At 50.6% G+C, this 19000-nt stretch overlaps 1 protein-coding gene across 1 annotated transcript in view; it reads right to left on the reverse strand.

The window, feature by feature from the left end:
* ZNF638 (zinc finger protein 638) overlaps positions 1-19000 on the reverse strand; it is a 426212-nt gene that overhangs the window by 109033 nt on the left and 298179 nt on the right. Inside the window, exon 19 of the mRNA XM_030192174.1 lies at positions 14813-14938. Within this exon, the coding sequence (XP_030048034.1) occupies positions 14813-14938 (126 nt within the window). The remainder of the gene's footprint in view (positions 1-14812; positions 14939-19000) is intronic.

A 19000-nucleotide genomic window follows, 5' to 3' on the forward strand; every position in this document is an offset into this window, starting at 1 on the left:
TATCCGCAGGACTCAGCACTTAGAGAATTACACCCACAAAGGGACACTCACCACCGCCGAAATGGGGGAGGGGAATCAACCCAGCTCATCCCCACACAAGTGGGGGAGGGGAATCAGTCCAGCTCATCCCCGCGGAGCGGGGGAGGGACACCACACCCGCCGATGCAGGGGGATCTGGCTTATCCTGCAACCGCAACAGGAGCTGACTGACCCCAACACCGCCGAAGCGGGAGGGGTACAAAGCGGGAGGGAGCGCCAGCAGAATTTAGGTCTCAATCCAGCCCTGTAAAACGGAGGGGAGAGGAATGCAGCAGCTTACTGTAACACAAAATCGTCTCAACTCCAGAAGAATTCAATCGAAAAAACTTGAACATGAAGATCCTCCTGAACAGGAACAGAAGACTAACTTGAACCTGAAATGCAACCAGAATATAAACAGAACAGATATCTGGGAGGGGCTATGGATTGATCAGCTATGATTAATGGAAAGAAAATTATCAAGTATGATACATAATTTTACCTTCCATATCATCATGCTGATCAATCCATAGACTGGTGGGATGTACCGAAGCAGTACTCACCCAGGGCGGGACATAGAAATCCCTGACCGCAACACTGAAGCTCCAAAACAGGCCTCCGCCCGAGCAGCCACAGTCAAGCGGTAATGCCTGGAGAAGGTATGAGCCGATGCCCAAGTTGCCGCCTTACAAATCTCTGCCAAGGAGAGGAGACGGACCCAGCCTCTGCCATCAAGGCCGCCTGTGCTCTAGTGGAGTGAGCCTTCAGCTGGATAGGCGGCATCTTCCCCGCGGCCACATAAGCCGCTGCAATGGTTTCCTTGACCCATCGTGCCACTGTAGGCTTGGATACCTGCAGACCCTTACGAGGACCTGTGAACAGCACAAACAGATGATCCGACTTCCGGAAATCATTGGTCACTTCCAAGTATCTGATGATGACTCGTCTCACATCTAGATATTTGAGAGCAGAGTACTCCTCTGGGTAGTCCTCCCTACGAAAGGAGGGTAGGCAGAGCTGCTGATTCACATGGAAACGAGAAACAATCCTGGGCAGGAAGGAAGGCACCATGCGAATAGACACTCCTGCCTCAGTGAACTGCAGGAAAGGTTCCCCGACATGATAGCGCCTGGAGCTCAGAAACTCGTCTGGCTGAAGTGATAGCCACCAAAAAGACTGCTTTCAACGTCAGGTCTTTCAGAGATGCCCTTGACAAGGGTTCAAAAGGCGGCTTCTGCAAGGCTCTTAGCACCAGACTGAGATTCCACGCAGGCACCAACGAGCGCAGAGGAGGGCGTAGGTGATTAACTCCCTTGAGAAAGCGCACCACATCTGGCTGCGAGGCCAGGGAAGCACCCTTCAGGCGACTCCTGAAGCCAGAGCCGCTACCTGGACTTTAAGGGAACTGAGCAACAGGCCTTTCTCCAGACCTTCTTGCAGGAACGCCAACACTGAAGAAATTGGAGCAGTGAAGGGAGAAAGAGAGCCTACCTCACACCACGATGCAAAGGTACGCCAAACCCTGGCGTAAGCAGTAGAAGTAGAGCGCTTCCTCGCTTTCAGCATAGTGGCGATGACCTTGTCTGAGAAGCCCTTCTTCCTCAGACGCTGCCGCTCAATAGCCAGGCCGTAAGACCAAAGGGGGAGGGATCCTCCATCACCACGGGACCCTGATGCAACAGGCCCTGCTCCGCTGGCAGCCGCAGAGGGCCGTCCACTGACAGCCTGATCAAGTCTGCATACCAGGGCCAGTCCGGACCCACCAGGATTATCCGGCCCAGATGCTTTGCCACCCGGTCTAGCACCCTGCCCAACATGGGCCAGGGCGGGAACACAGAGAAGCTCCTGTGTCGGCCACTGTTGGAGAAGAGCATCTACTCCCAGAGATCGAGGGTCCCGTCCTCTGCTGAAAAAGCGCGGCACTTGGCAATTGGCCGATGACGCCATCAGATCTAGGCTCGGCTGGCCCCAGCGCTTCGTGATGTCCAAGAACGCCTGAGCCGATAGCTGCCACTCTCTGGGATCCAAGGTATGGCGACTGAGAAAGTCCGCCTTGACATTCATGACTCCCGTAATGTGGGCCGCCGACAGCTGTTCCAGGTTCGCTTCCGCCCACTGGCATAGATTCATGGCCTCCTTGGCTAGAGGGGCGCTCTTGGTACCTCCATGGCGATTGACATAGGCCACAGCCGTGGCATTGTCCGACAGGACCCATACTGGCTTCAACGCCAGTACTGGGAGAAACTCCAAAAGCGCCAACCGAATGGCTCTGAGTTCCAGGAGGTTGATAGACCACTTTGCCTCTGCAGGAGACCAGAGCCCCTGCACTGTCCTTCCCAAGCAGTGGGCTCCCCAGCCCGTCAAAGAGGCGTCCGTCGTGATGACAACCCACTCCGGGGTCAAAAGAGGCATTCCTGCGGACAACTTGTCTGTCCTCAGCCACCAGCTCAGCGCCATGCGCACCGCTGGGTCTAAGGGAAGGCACACAGCGTAATCCTCCGACACTGGAGTCCAGCAATGCAACAGAGAGTGTTGTAGTGGTCTCATATGAGCCCTGGCCCAAGGCACTACTTCCATCGTGGCCGTCATAGAGCCCAACAGCTGCACATAGTCCCAAGCCCGAAGAGGAGAGGCTACTAGGAACTGGTCCACCTGAGCCTGAAGCTTGACAATCCGATTGTCTGGCAGGAACACTCTGCCCACTTGGGTGTCGAAACGAACTCCCAGATACTCCAGGGACTGAGTCGGGCGCAGCTGGCTTTTCTCCCAGTTGATGATCCACCCCAGGGAGCTCAAAAGAGCAATCACCCGGTCTACATCTCTGCCGCACTCTGCATAAGAGGGGGCTCGGATCAACCAGTCGTCCAGGTAAGGATGGACATACTCCTTCCTTTCGTAGGAAGGCCGCGATGACCACCATTACTTTGGAGAAGGTCCGCAGAGCAGTAGCCAACCCGAACGGGAGGGCTCTGAACTGGAAGTGTCGGTCCAGGACTGCAAAACGCAGAAAGCGTTGAGGAGGCCAGATGGGAATATGCAAGTAAGCTTCCTTGATGTCCAAGGATGCCAGGAACTCCCCTGCCTTCACTGCCGCTATAACAGAGCGGAGAGTCTCCATTCGGAAGTGCCGAACTTTCAAGGCCTGATTGACCCCTTTGAGGTCTAGGACAGGCCGTACAGAACCTCCTTTCTTTGGTACCACAAAGTAAATGGAGTAACGTCCCTTGCCAAGCTGATCTTCTGGCACCGGAACGACCGCACCCAGGCGGATCAAATTGTCCAAAGTCTGCTGCACTGCCACAGCTTTGACCGGAGACTTGCAGGGAGAGTGCACAAACCCGTCTCTTAAGGGTCGGCAGAACTCTAGCTTGTAGCCGTCTCTGATGACTTCCAGCACCCAAGCGTCTGAAGTTACCCTGGTCCACTCTACCAGAAACGAGGACAGGCGTCCTCCAATCTGCTCTGGGCCACGGACCAGGGCCCCGTCATTGGGTACGAGACCCTGGGGGAGGACCGGATGATGCACCTCCGGGACGGCGGTCTCTGCGAAAGGAATGCTGCTTGGGAGAGAAGTTCCTCTTGAAGGAAGAGGGGGCAGAGGAGCCAGACTTGCCCGGGCGATACCGACAGGCTTCCTGAAACCGTCCTTTGGAGGAACCGGGGCGGGCACCACTGGCACGAGCCCTGACCTCTGGTAACCTCTTGCCCTTAGACGTGCCGAGATCAGTCACAATTTTGTCCAGCTCGACCCCAAAGAGCAGCTTGCCTTTAAAAGGCAACTTAGCCAGGCGAGACTTAGAGGCGTGGTCAGCAGACCAATGCTTCAGCCAAAGCCAGCGCCGTGCAGAGACTGTCTGAGCCATACCTTTAGCCGAGGCTCTCAAGGCATCATACAGCAAGTCTGCCAAGTAGGCCAAGCCCGATTCCAGGGCCGGCCAATCAGCCCTCAAGGAAGGATCCGAGGGGGAAGCCGCTGCACAATGGTCAGGCACGCCCTGGCCACATAGGAGCCGCAAACTGAGGCCTGCAAACTTAAAGCAGCCGCCTCAAAGGAAGACCTTTAAGCCGCCTCCAATCTTCTGTCTTGGGCGTCCTTTAGGGCCGTGCCACCTTCCACCGGCAACGCCGTTTTCTTAGTCACCGCAGTGATTAAAGAATCCACGGTAGGCCAAAGAAAGGCCTCCCGTTCACCTTCAGGAAGAGGATAAAGGTGGGACATAGCCCTAGCCACTTTCAGGCTCGCTTCTGGGATATCCCATTGAGCCGAAATCAAGGTGTGCATGCCCTCATGCACGTGGAAGGTCCTAGGCGAGCGCTTCTTCCCCAGCATAATGGCAGAGCCAGCAGAGGCTGAGGGAGAGACGTCCTCCGGAGAGGAAATCTTCAAAATGCTCATGGCCTGCACTAACAGGTTGGGCAAATCCTCTGAGCGAAAGATCCACGCTGCAGAAGGGTCATCTGCTCCATCCGAGCGGGAATCCGTCTCCTCCAAGGAATCCCCAAAGGACCGTTGGGAGAACTCAGATACGCTGCCCTCATCTACATCAGAGGAGACAGAGTCCTCTAGGGTCTGGAAATCCACCCGAGGGCGTTTGCTTCCGGAGGCCTCAACCCCTTTATCGAACAAGGGAGCAGGGGCAGCGTTTTGCATAAGGAAAGCCTGATGCAGCAGCAAAATGAACTCAGGGGAGAAACCCCCCAGACTGTGCATTTCTGCAGCCTGGGCCACGGCCCTAGACGCACCCTCAACCGGCGCTCTCAAGAGCGGGGGGAGAATCATGCTGTGCATCCAAAATGGCGTCCGGCGCGAAACTCCGAGAAGCAGCCGTGCGGGGAAAAAACGGCGCTTAACTTTGGCCGCTTTCATGCCGTCGCCCGAACCAAGGGCGACCACAGCATTAACGTCTCCCACCTCGAGGGCGGCCCAAGAAGAAGCCGTCCGAGCAGAGTGGCCGGCCAAAATGGGGGGGGGGGGGGGGGGGGGGGATGGGTGTTTTTTTAACGGAGCGAGCGGGAGGAGGGAGAAAAGGAGGGACCTGGAACCACCAGGTTTGCACTTGCTCAAGAAGAGCCCTCAACCCCAGGTACTCAACAAAACCTAAGGATTAGGCTTGGAGACCTAGCGAGAACTGCTGCTGTATGTGACCACCACCTGCTGAGATAGAGAACATACTGAGGAGTTTCCGGCAGCACATGACCACATATAGGGAGGCAAAAGGATTGTGCTCTATCTCCACCTGCTGGTAGATGGACACAACCCACCAGTCTTGGATTGATCAGCATGATGATATGGAATGTTCTCTTGCTGTTTTTTAACAATCCTCTTGCGATTTAACAACTTTGAATAAATTTGTGTCATCAGCAAATTTAATTACCTCACTAGTTATACCCATCTCAAGATCATTTATAAATATGATAAAAAGCAGAGGTCTCAGCACAGCACAGACTCCTGGGGAACTCCACTATCTACTCTACTCCATTGAGAATATTGATCATTTAACCCTAACCTCTGTTTTTTTTTTTAAATCTTTTAACTAGTTTTTAATCTACAATACGATATTACCTCCTATTCCCGTGATGGCGAACCTATGGCACGCGTGCCAGAGAGGGCACGCGCGCCGTCGCCTCAGCCAGTTCCAGCCTCCCTCCGAATAAAAGTCATATCTGCTCGGGGTTAAGGCGGCGTCGGCAGTGAAAAGTGCTGGCTCAGCGTGCCTTCAGCCTTCCCTTCTGTCTCTCAAGCTCTGGTCCCGCCCTCATTTCCTGTTTCCGCAAGGGCGGGACCAGAGCTTGAGACAAAAAGGAAGGCTGAAGGCACTCCGAGCCAGCGCTTTTCACTGCCGCCTTAACTCCGACCAGGTATGACTTTTATTCGGAGGGGGGGGGGGGGGGGGGGGGCTGGTGCTCGGAGGGAGGGCGGGCTGGTGCTGGGTGGGAGGGAGGGAGTGATGCCTGGTGCTGGGTGGGTGGATGGGAGGCGAGGGTGGCTGGACATGGGTGGCTGGAGGGCAGAGAAGTGTTGCTGGACATGGGTGGATGGAGTGGAGGGCAAAAAACTTCCCAGAGTAACTGATCAACAGCACAGGAGATATTGTCATTGGGAATTAATGAAGTTTCCCAATGACAATTAATGAGGAAGTTTCCCAATGACAATATCTCCTGTGCTGTTGATTAGTTACTCCGGGGAGGTTCTTGCCCGTGATGAGGAGTGAATCCTTTTAATGACCGAGTGATTGGTCAAAAGGATCCGTATGCTGCCAATGGGAGCTTTTTTGACCCTGGCACTTTGAGGCTTTTTTTCCTCCCTCAGGGTACTACTGACACAGCATCTGCAAACATTATAAGTAGATACACTGGTCCCCCTTTTTACAGTACAGTGAATGATAAATACCTGTAGCAGGTGTTCTCCGAGGACAGCAGGCTGATTGTTCTCACGACTGGGTGACGTCCACGGCAGCCCCCACCAACCGGAAAACAAAACATCGCGGGCGGTCCCGCACGCAGGGCACGCCCACCGCGCATGCGCGGCCGTCTTCCCGCCCGTGCGTGACCGTTCCCGCTCAGTTGAATGACAAGCAAAAATGATGAAACGCAACTCCAAAGGGGAGGAGGGAGGGAAGGTGAGAATAATCAGCCTGCTGTCCTCGGAGAAAACCTGCTACAGGTATGTATCATTCACTTTCTCCGAGGACAAGCAGGCTGCTTGTTCTCACGACTGGGGTATCCCTAGCTCTCAGGCTCACTCAAAACAAGAACCCAGGTCAATTTAACCTCGCAACGGCGAGGGAACAACAGAAAATTGACCTACAAAGAACAACTAACTGAGAGTGCAGCCTGACCAGAATAAATTCGGGTCCTGGAGGGTGGAGTTGGATTTACACCCCAAACAGATTCTGCAACACCGACTGCCCGAACCGACTGTCGCGTCGGGTATCCTGCTGGAGGCAGTAATGTGATGTGAATGTGTGGACAGATGACCACGTCGCAGCCTTGCAAATCTCTTCAATAGTGGCTGACTTCAAGTGAGCCACCGACGCTGCCATGGCTCTGACACTGTGAGCCGTGACATGACCCTCAAGAGCCAGCCCAGCCTGGGCATAAGTGAAGAAAATGCAATCTGCTAGCCAATTGGAGATGGTGCATTTCCCGACAGCGACCCCTATCCTGTTAGGGTCGAAAGAAACAAACAATTGGGCGGACTGTCTGTGGGGCTGTGTCCGCTCCAAGTAGAAGGCCAATGCTCTCTTGCAGTCCAATGTGTGCAACTGACGTTCAGCAGGGCGGGTATGCGGTCTATGAAAAAATGTTGGCAAGACAATTGACTGGTTAAGATGGAACTCCGACACCACCTTTGGCAGGAACTTTGGGTGAGTGCGGAGCACTACTCTGTTGTGATGAAATTTGGTATACGGAGCATGAGCTACCGGGGCTTGAAGCTCACTGAGCCTACGAGCTGAAGTAACTGCCACCAAGAAAATGACCTTCCAGGTCAAGTACTTCAGATGGCAGGTATTCAGCGGCTCAAAAGGAGGTTTCATCAGCTGGGTGAGGACGACTTTGAGATCCCATGACACTGTAGGAGGCTTGATAGGGGGCTTTGACAAAAGCAGGCCTCTCATGAATCGAACGACTAAAGGCTCTCCAGAGATGGCTTTACCTTCCACACGATAATGGTAAGCACTAATCGCACTAAGGTGATTCCTTACTGAGTTGGTCTTGAGGCCAGACTCTGATAAGTGCAGAAGGTATTCAAGCAGGTTCTGTGCAGGGCAAGAACGAGGTTCTAGGGCCTTGCTCTCACACCAAACGACAAACCTCCTCCACTTGAAAAAGTAACTCTTTTTAGTGGAATCCTTCCTAGAGGCAAGCAAGACACGGGAGACACCCTTAGACAGACCCAACGCAGCGAAGTCTACGCCCTCAACATCCAGGCCGTGAGAGCCAGAGACTGAAGGTTGGGGTGCAGCAACGCCCCGTCGTTCTGCGAAATGAGAGTCGGAAAACACTCCAATCTCCACGGTTCTTCGGAGGACAACTCCAGAAGAAGAGGGAACCAGATCTGATGGGGCCAAAAGGGCGCAATCAGAATCATGGTGCCGCGGTCTTGCTTGAGCTTCAGTAAGGTCTTCCCCACCAAAGGTATGGGAGGATAAGCATACAGGAGGCCGGTCCCCCAATGAAGGAGAAAGGCATCCGACGCTAGCCTGTCGTGTGTCTGAAGTCTGTAACAGAACAGAGGCAGCTTGTGGTTGGTCTGAGAGGCGAAAAGGTCCACCGAGGGGGTGCCCCACTCTCGGAAGATCTTGCGTACCACTCTGGAATGGAGCGACCACTCGTGCAGTTGCATGACTCTGCTCAGTCTGTCGGCCAGACTGTTGTTTACGCCTGCCGGGTATGTGGCTTGGAGGAGCATGCCGAACTGGCAAGCCCAACGCCACATCCCGATGGCTTCCTGACACAGGGGGCGAGATCCGGTACCCCCCTGCTTGTTGATTGTCTGTCCGAATTTGGATAATTTGATAGGACAGCCGATCTCTGAAAGCCTTCAGTGCGTTCCAGATCGCTCGGAGCTCCAGGAGGTTGATCTGAAGATTCTTTTCCTGGAGGGACCCCATCGACATGAGCTCCCCACCCCAGGCGAGATGCATCCGTCGTCAGCACTTTCGTGGGCTGTCGAATTTGGAATGGACGTCCCAGGGTCAAATTGGTCCGAATGGTCCACCAGTGCAGTGAAGTGCGGCAACTGGTGGAGAGGCGGATGACATCTTCTAGATTCCCGGTGGCTTGAAACCACTGGGAAGCTAGGGTCCATTGAGCAGATCTCATGTGAAGACGAGCCATGGGAGACACATGAACTGTGGAGGCCATATGACCCAGAAGTCTCAACATCTGCCGAGCTGTGATCTGCTGAGACGCTCTGGTCCGTGAAGCCAGGGACAGGAGGAGGTTGGCCCTCGCTTCGGGAAGGAAGGCCTGAGCCGTCTGGGTATTCAGCAGAGCTCCTATGAATTCCAGAGACTGGGCTGGCTGGAGATGGGACTTTGGGTAATTTATCACAAACCCCAGCAGCTCCAGGAGTTGAATAGTGCACTGCATGGACCGGAGAGCTCCTGCTTCCGAGGTGTTCTTGACCAGCCAATCGTTGAGATATGGGAACACGTGCACTCCCAGCTTGCGTAGATACGCCGCTACCCCACAACGAGGCACTTTGTAAACACCCTTGGGGCAGAGGCGAGCCCAAAGGGCAGCACACAATACTGAAAGTGCCGTGCGCCCAGGCAGAATCTGAGATACTGTCTGTGAGCTAGCAGTATCGGGATGTGAGTGTATGCGTCCTTTAAATCCAGGGAACATAGCCAATCGTTTTTCTGAATCATTGGCAGAAGGGTGCCCAAGGAAAGCATCCTGAACTTTTCTTTGACCAGGAATTTGTTCAGGCCTCTCAGGTCTAGGATGGGACGCATCCCCCCTGTTTTCTTTTCCACAAGGAAGTACCTGGAATAGAATCCCTGCCCTTCCTGCCCGGGTGGTACGGGCTCGACCGCACTGGCGCTGAGAAGGACGGAGAGTTCCTCTACAAGTACCTGCTTGTGATGGGAGCTGAAGGATTGAGCTCCCGGAGGACAATTTGGTGGCAGGGAGGCCAAATTCAGCGCATATCCGTACCGCACTATTTGGAGAACCCACTGGTCGGAGGTTATGAGAGGCCACCTTTGGTGAAAAAATTTCAACCTCCCTCCGACCGGCAGATCGTCCAGTACGGACACTTTGAGGGCGGCTATGTTCCCATGGATCCAGTCAAAAGCCCGTCCCCGGCTTTTGCTGTGGAGGCGCAGGGGGCTGCTTAGGCGCACGCTGTTGACGAGAACGAGCGCGCTGGGACTGTCCCTTGCCTGACGAGGCCTTCGGGCCGGCTGGGTGTACCTACGCTTGGGAAAAGCATAGGGCGCAGCCTGCCGGGCCCGGGAAAAACGTCCACCTGTTGAGGTGGATGCTGAAGGCGCCCGGTGGGAGAGCTTGTCGAGGGCGGTTTCCCGCTGATGCAGTTGGTCCACCAGCTGCTCGACCTTCTCACCAAAAATATTATCCCCCCGGCAAGGGACGTCGGCCAGTCTCTGCTGGGTGCGGTTGTCCAGGTCAGAGGCACGCAGCCATGAGAGCCTGCGCATCACTATACCTTGGGCCGCAGCACGAGATGCCACGTCACAGGTGTCGTATATACCCCTGGACAGGAACTTTCTGCACGCCTTCAGCTGCCTGACCACCTCCTGAAAAGGCCTGGACTGCTCCGGCGGGAGCTTGTCAACCAGGTCCGCCAGTTGCTTCACATTATTCTGCATGTGGATGCTCGTGTAGAGCTGGTAAGACTGGATGCGGGTCACGAGCATGGAAGATTGGTAGGCCTTCCTCCCAAACGAGTCTAGAGTGCGAGATTCCCGCCCTGGGGGCGCCGAGGCGGTATCCCTCGAACTCCGTGCCCTCTTGAGAGCAGAGTCCACGACCGCAGAGTCATGAGGCAATTGGGGCTGCATTAACTCTGGGTCCGAGTGGATTCTGTATTGGGACTCTGCTTTCTTGGGGATGGTGGGATTAGATAATGGTCTCAACCAGTTCCGAAGCAGTGTCTTTTTGAGGACATTGTGCAACGGTACCGTGGAGGACTCTCTAGGTGGTGATGGATAATCGAGGACCTCGAGCATCTCAGCCCTCGGCTCATCCACAGAGACCACGGGGAAGGGAATGCATATAGACATGTCCCTGACAAAGGAGGCAAAGGAGAGGCTCTCAGGAGGCGAGAGCTTTCTCTCTGGTGAAGGCGTGGGGTCGGAGGGAAGGCCCACAGACTCCTCTGAGGAGAAATATCTGGGATCCTCCTCCTCCCCCCACGAGGCCTCTTCCTCGGTGTCGGACATAAGCTCGTGCAGCTGAGTCCTCAACCGGGCCCGGCTCGACGTCGAGGCACCGAGGCCTCGGTGTCGTCGAGCGGTGGACTCCCGCGCCGGCGGGGATGAAGCTCCCTCCATCGACGTCGACTCCACCTGCGTGGCGGTCGAGACCGGCGCCGCAAGCGGCGTCAAAGGCCTCGGCACCGGGCTAAAGCTCGCTGGCGCCACAGCCAACGGCGCAGAGGGCGCAAGCATCCCCGGCGCTGGCACAGTCTGGCGCATCAGCCCTTCCAGGATCCCCGGAAGGATGGCTCGGAGGCACTCGTCCAGGCCCGCTGTCGGGAAAGACGGGGGGGCCGGTAGAGGCGTCGGTGCCGGAAGCTGCTCGGGTCCAGGAGACTGCACAGAAGTGCTGGGACCCTGACGCGGCGGTACCTCTACTACAAAGGTGGACCTCTCCTCTCGACGCTTTCTCGGCGTCGACTTCTCTCCGGCGCCGGGAGCACCAATGGTGACCGATGACGGTGCTTCTTCGTTTTCTTGCGGTGCCCGTCATCGGCGCTAGGTGGGATGGAGGAGGAGGAGGTCGACCCCCCTCGGCCTCGAGGGACCGGGTCCGACAGGGTTCGGTTCTGAGGGCCCTGGGTAGAGGGAGTGACCTGGGCCGATTGCCCACGCGGCCTCTCACCCCTGCCGTCACCGGAGGACCGGCGGGCCGACGGGACCTGTGCTCCTGGGGTCGATGCCATCGGTGCCGATTTCGTGGACATTGATACCGGTACCGAAGAACCGGCCGTCGATACCGATGCCGTCGAAGTCGAGGGGCCGGCGCAAGTTCCAAAAAGACGGTCCCGAAGAACTTGCCTCGCTACTTGAGTCCGTTTCTGGAGACCGAGACACAAAGTACACGACTTGGTATCGTGCTCCAGCCCGAGGCACTGGAGGCACCAAGTGTGTCGGTCTGCGAGATAGGCCGGCCGCACCGACCACACTTCTTAAATCCACTCTGGACATTCGAGGACATCGACGGAAAAATCGCGTCGGCGAAATCAAAGTCGTCGATGGTGGCGGTAAAATCACACCTCGAAAAGAAATCGACCGCGCAGCCACAACGTGACGCCCCCGCTAAAAGACGAGGGAAAAACAAGTTCAGTGCGTTTTTTTTTTTAAAAAGAAAAACTAAAGAGAAACGCGGCAACGAAACCAAACGAGAAGATTCGCGAACAACGCAATCCAGTTTCCGGGGCTGACAGAGAGAGAGAGACGAACACGTCTCTCTCCAGGCGCGGAAAAGAAAAGACTGAGCGGGAACGGTCACGCACGGGCGAGAAGACGGCCGCGAATGCGCGGTGGGCATGCCCTGCGTGCGGGACCGCCCGCCAAGTTTTGTTCCGGTCGGTGGGGGCTGCCGTGGACGTCACCCAGTCGTGAGAACAAGCAGCCTGCTTGTCCTCGGAGAAAGTGGGAGTTCCGTGTTTGAGTATCAGTGATATTATTGAACAGCATCCACAACTGATGCTAATTTTTTTTTACCTTTGCAGCTGGTCTTCCTTCCTCCTTTTTTAATACATGGTATATCATCTGGTCTGGGCTTCCAGGATGATATTTTTGAATAGCATCCACATCCGGTTATTTATTTATTTATTTTTTAACTTTGCTCCTCTTTTTTTTTTTTGCCATTCTCTTTATATTTTGAAAGTTAAATGCTAACATATTGGGTTTTCTGTGTGTACTTACTCCAGAGACTATAATCAAATTTAATTATGTTATAATCATTATTAGGTGGCCCCAGCACCATTACTGCTGAACCAGATCATGTGCTCCACTATGAAACAGGTCTAGAATTGTTCCCCTTCTCAGTTTAAGTCCCTTGAAAGCCTTGATGTTACATTTACCCAATCAATATCACTGCCTATTAGCTGTGTTTTATACTGATATTGTTGTTACTGTAAGACAGGCCCCTTAAATGCAAGCCTATGGAACTGTAACAGAGGCTTTATATGCTAAGAAAAACTCTCTCTTACCCGTGTTTGTTAAGAGAGAAGCGTAACTTAAATAAAGTCTCTGAGGTTACCTATTTAATTCTAAGTCTACCTTTCTCCAAGTTTAAAAATAATTTCCAAGCAAATTCTTACCAAGATCTCTCCCTCTCTGGAAGGCTTCTCACAGCACTTCTTATGTTCCCCAACTCAGACTGGATGCATCCATTGATAGCATCTTGTGGGGCACAGGATTTTGGAATGGTAGCTTTGTCAAATTAGGCCAAATCATCCACCGCAAGAGTGACGCTAATCCCACCCACTAGGTTCTCCATGGCCAGAGACCAATGGGAAGCTAGGTTCACTGGGCCAGTTTCAAATAGAGACGTGCCATGGGTGTGATATGCACAGTCGAGGCAATGTGGCCTATCAACCTCAACATCTGTGAAGCTGTGACTTACTAGCTCTGAAGCGCAATCCTAACTAATGTGTGCGCTCATCTAGGAGGAAAGGCTCTGCTTGAGCCTTGTATAGCAGGGCTTCAATCAAATCCAATCATTGCACTGGGGTAAGATGGGTCCTTGGGTAGTTCACGAATCCTAGTATCTCTAATGCCCAAATAGTTCTTCATAAGAATAGCCATACTGGGTCAGACCAATGGTCCATCTAGCCCAGTATCCTGTTTCCAACAGTGGCCAATTCAGGTCACAAGTACCTGGCAGAAACACTGAATTCCATGCTACTAATCCCAGGATGAGCAGTGGCTTCCCCCATGTCTGTCTCAATAGCAGACTGACTTTTTCTCCAATAACTTATCCAAACCTTTTTTAAACATAGATACGCTGTTAGAACATCCTCCAACAATGAGTTCCAGAGCTTATTTTTTCACTCAACAAATAGTTATTTCCTTCTACAGTATTTATTTTAGAAGTATTTTCATTTAACCTGAGTATCCCTTAAGTCTTTGTTTTGTTTTTTGAAAGATTAAAAAAAATTGATTCACTTCTACACCACTCAGGATTTCGTAGACCTCAAATCATATCTCCCCCTCAGCCATCATTTTTCTAAGTTGAAGAGGTGTTCACTTTTTCTATTCCATTACATCTCTGAGATACTGCGACCAGAATTGAACGCAATACTCAAGGTGAGGTTGCACCATGGCGCGATAGAGGCATTATAGTATTCTTGGTCTTATTTACCATTCCTTTCCAAATAATTCCTAGCATCCTCTTTGCTTTTTTTGGCCACCACCACACACTGGATAGAAATTTTCAGCTTATTGCCACGACGATGCCTAAATCTTTTTCTTGGGTGCCGACTCCTAGGATAGAACCTAGCATCACGTATGATTTCAATTATTCTTCCCAATGTGCAACCCTTTGCACTTACTGGCACAGATAAGCTGAAATTTACACTTGTCAATTTTCTTTCCTTTGGACCCATCAGACCAGTCCAGAAATCACTCAAGGAAAATACGGTGACCAAAGACTCAATATGATATAACCTGAGTACATTATAGGTAGCTGGTGAAGGACAATATCTCATCCCTAAGACAGTGACCATGAAGTACTATACAGTTCTTGACTGCACTGGGTTTAGCTCTGATGGTGAACTGGAAACAAAACATAACTCCCTTCACTGACAGGATATCTATGAGTTCATGGCAGTACCTAACCTCTATAAAGGTTTTCACCCCTCTGCTTCCATCTGTGGCTGGGGAACATAACCTAATCATCTGGACTGGACCGTGAAGGACTAAACAGAAATTAACAAGTATAAATTCTACCATTTGGAGAGCTAGCAATATTCTAAGGTGCTGAAAGCTATTTATGAATACTGAGTAAAAGTTTTACAGGATGCCCATTATCAGTGAAATCTGGGTAACATAAAAGACCTGCACTCAAATCATACTCAACTCCAATCTCTTACCGGTAAAAGTTTTCTTTTAGGTGATAAGGTGCATTTCAGCATGTGATCACTCATGTAGACAGGATATTGTTTTAAAAAGCTGACCATTGTTTTAGCAGCTTTAGCACTATCAAGCTGAAGAATTGCCTATAAGAGCAGAAAATATGTATATTAAATAATACATCACACTTATGCACAATCATATTTCTTAATAACACTGTATAACAGAATAATTTATTAGAGTCAGGTCCACTTATCAACTTTTACAAATTATTTATTTTTCAAACTTTTATACCGCTTACACCTAAGCGATTTACAAAACACAATTATTACAACCTTAAGCAGGTTTCCTTTCATTCCTTGAAATCTTCCTTCATAAAAAGCATATAAATACCAATTTACTAACAGTGTGTAGTTTGACACAATTTGATTACACTCGACGTTTGAGGAAGAAATTCTCTTTTGTAAGATCCCAATACTGTAACATATCCTTATATTTGTATGTCCTCTGCTTAATTTCTGTACTATCATGAGAAACTGTCACACCAACAGTAAGACCTGTAATAGGTTTTACTGCAAATCAGGCAGGTCCGAAAATGTAGTGATAACACCTCTTTTCAGTCTTTTTTTTTTTTTGGTTAGGAGTGGTAACTCAAATAAGGTTTGAGGTAGTTGATGCTGTTTTAACATTAAAAGCATATCTACAAGACCACAACGTGGTATCTCCCACCTCCTGCAGCTCATTTTTCACTCTACTCTGGAGAACTAGCGAGGGTAAAGGAAAATATTATCAAGCTTGTCATTTGAGGGGGATATTTTGCTAGGAATAATCTGAGGGTTTACTGAATGAAGAAATTAAGTTTGTTATTTAGAAAATGGGGATGCTGTCGTGTCTTACGCCATAGATTTTTTTTTAAGTGAATTCTTTAAATATAGAGAGCATTACAATGCTAGAAGAGATCTTCCCATCTGAATGAGGAAAACAAGCACCAGGAATTGAGCTCAATGCAGACATAAGGCATTACATTTTTATAATACAAAGCTGCGTACAGACCAAGTATGGGAAGCAAAATTAATTTTTTTTTCAATTTAAAGATTTATTGAATAAAAAGAGCTAAAACAAAACAGAAGTTTAAAGAAATACAACATAAACATTACAGAAATATTACAGGACTGCTCTAATAACATTAAAAACATCGTATTCTAGTGTCAATGAACATCTTTTAAAAGAGAACAAAATGATAACCTCTTAAACGTCCAAGTACTCCAAAATAGTAACTTCCATATTTTATTATAAGGTTTATTAAAAGTACACCCTTATCCATCCCCTAAAAGAAATAGAAAAAATAGGAGAGAAACCCCCCCCTCTCATCACATCCAATCCCCATAGCTCAAAACGAACAGTGTGTAACAAAAGGCATCCAAATATCCTCCCACTTAGACAAAGTGTGTTGATGTTTAGCCCTCAATCTCTCCATTTCACAGATATACCACAGCTTATTTAACCATGCAATCAAAGAAGGAACTTTAGGAGACTTCCAGTGTGCAGCTAGCGTAATTCTAGCAGCTGACATAGCATGTCGAACCAATATAACCACTGTGATGTGGTTAGACCAGGTGGTGTACCAGGAAACAAGAAAAACTCTGGGGACCACTGAACAGCCATTTCTGGCATCTATATTGAATTGCTTTCCAAAATGCTTGTACTTTAGTACAGGTCCACCAGAGATGACCCATGGTACCCCTCTGGCCACAACCCCTCCAGCATAAAGGCGAAACAGCTGTAAACATATGATGCTGATGAACAGGAGTCAAATACCACCGGTATAAAACTTTGGGGGCTAAAAGGCAATTGGTACAGTGACCCTCTCTAGATTATTATACAAATAAGCATCCCCTAGTTATTTGACAAGTACTCAATTGGTATCCGATACCAGAGTTTGATTGCATGTCTGCTTCTCAGCTAGTTTGCTATAGCACACTGGTGTGCCACACAAGATTCTGCCTTTCCCCAAACGTATGTTACTGACAGGCTGCTTTGCACTTGTTTTGTGTCACAAAGCAGCCTACTGCAAAAACTCACCAGTCCAGAGCTGACTTCCTGCAAAGTTCTCACCTGATCCTGACAGGTTCCCTTCACTGCTGCTTCTAAGGCCTCTGTAAAGCCTCCTGCAGTTCCCCATCCCTGCCCATGTTGTTGCCAGAGCCCCCGCTCTGCAGGTAAAAGGGCAGTCAATAGGGGAAAGGGATAAGCAACGGGTAAATCATCTGTCCCAACTGGCAGACAGCATAGGATGATGGTAGTAGGGGGTTTGTAGAACACATCAGAAGCAGAACCCCTCCCCCCCCCCCCCCCCACTAACAGGTCAGAAGCAGCAGCAGAGAAGTACCTCCACTGTCTATGTTCTTTAGTCCGCTCCAGCAAAGCCACGGGGGTGGGGGTGGGTGGGGGGGGGAAATTCTCCGGTCCCGTCAAACTTCTTCCTGCTTGCTTCACAGGACCCAGATGATTACATTAACATGATATCGCTTAAATACAATCATCCAGGTCCCGACTCCTCCCAGCACAGGAGCACTGGAGAAGAGCACAGAGGGAGCAGCGCAGTAGTGACTCACACAGAAATGTACAGGTGCAGCAATTTGGGGGGGGGGGGGGTGGGGTGTCCAGTCCTGCCCCAGACACAGTGTCTATCAGCAGCCCTGTGTTCCAGGTAGATGGCTAAGGCATGTTTGCAGTCCAAGGTGTGCAGTAAACTTTCACCAGGATGGGCATGTGGTCTGGGGAAGAATGTTGGAGGAACTTAGGGAGAAACTTAGGGTGAATGCAGAAAATTACTGTTATGATGAAACTTTGTGTAAGGTGGATCCACTACAATGGCCTGAAGCTCACTGTCCCTGCAAGCTGAAGTAATCGTCACCAAAAACAAAAACTTTCAGGTCAGGTACATCAGATGAAAGGAATCTACTGGTTCAAAAGGAGCTTTCATCAGCTGGTTGAGGACAATGTTGAGGTCCCATGACACAACCTGAGGTTTGATAGGGGACTCTGAACAAACCTCGAATGAAGCAACAACTAGAGGCTGTCCAGTGATAGGCTTACCTCCCACATGGTCATGAAAAGCACTGATTGAACTGAGGTGAACCCTTGTCGAGCTGGTTTTCAAATCAGACTCTGAGAGGTGCACGAGGTACTCAAGCAGTTTTTGAGTAGGGCAAGTGAGAGAATCAAGGGTCTTGCTCTTACAAACCTCCTCCATTTTAAGTAGTAACTCCTCTTTGTGAAATCTTTCCTAGAAGCCAGCAAGACTCTGGAAACACCCTCTAGCAGGTTCAAGGAGGAAAAATTCTAGCCTCCCAACATCCAAGACATGAGAGCCAGGGACTGGAGGCTAGGATGAAGAAGAGATCCTTCATTCTGAGTGACAGAAAATACTAATAGGTTGAACTATAATGTTGGGCTACATCTTTCGGTGATGGGAAAAAGGATCCTTGGGAAGAAATTTAGACAGTATGTTTCTAGACATTTAAACTAGAAGGCGGGGGTGACAAAAGGAAACAAGGGTATTCGGAAAGTCACCCCCAGAATAAACTTGATGGCAGAGGGAAAGGTCATCTAAATATAGAAAACCACCTAAACAAATGTAAGAAAAAAAAAAAAGAGAAACAGGAAGCCTACAGTGGTGGAAATAAGTATTTGATCCCTTGCTGATTTTGTAAGTTTGCCCACTGACAAAGACATGAGCAGCCCATAATTGAAGGGTAGGTTATTGGTAACAGTGAGAGATAGCACATCACAAATTAAATCCGGAAAATCACATTGTGGAAAGTATATGAATTTATTTGCATTCTGCAGAGGGAAATAAGTATTTGATCCCCCACCAACCAGTAAGAGATCTGGCCCCTACAGACCAGGTAGATGCTCCAAATCAACTCGTTACCTGCATGACAGACAGCTGTCGGCAATGGTCACCTGTATGAAAGACACCTGTCCTCAGACTCAGTGAATCAGTCAGACTCTAACCTCTACAAAATGGCCAAGAGCAAGGAGCTGTCTAAGGATGTCAGGGACAAGATCATACACCTGCACAAGGCTGGAATGGGCTACAAAACCATCAGTAAGACGCTGGGCGAGAAGGAGACAACTGTTGGTGCCATAGTAAGAAAATGGAAGAAGTACAAAATGACTGTCAATCGACAAAGATCTGGGGC

This window comes from Microcaecilia unicolor, chromosome 2 (genome assembly GCF_901765095.1).
Source record: "Microcaecilia unicolor chromosome 2, aMicUni1.1, whole genome shotgun sequence".
NCBI classification, from domain to species: domain Eukaryota; kingdom Metazoa; phylum Chordata; class Amphibia; order Gymnophiona; family Siphonopidae; genus Microcaecilia; species Microcaecilia unicolor.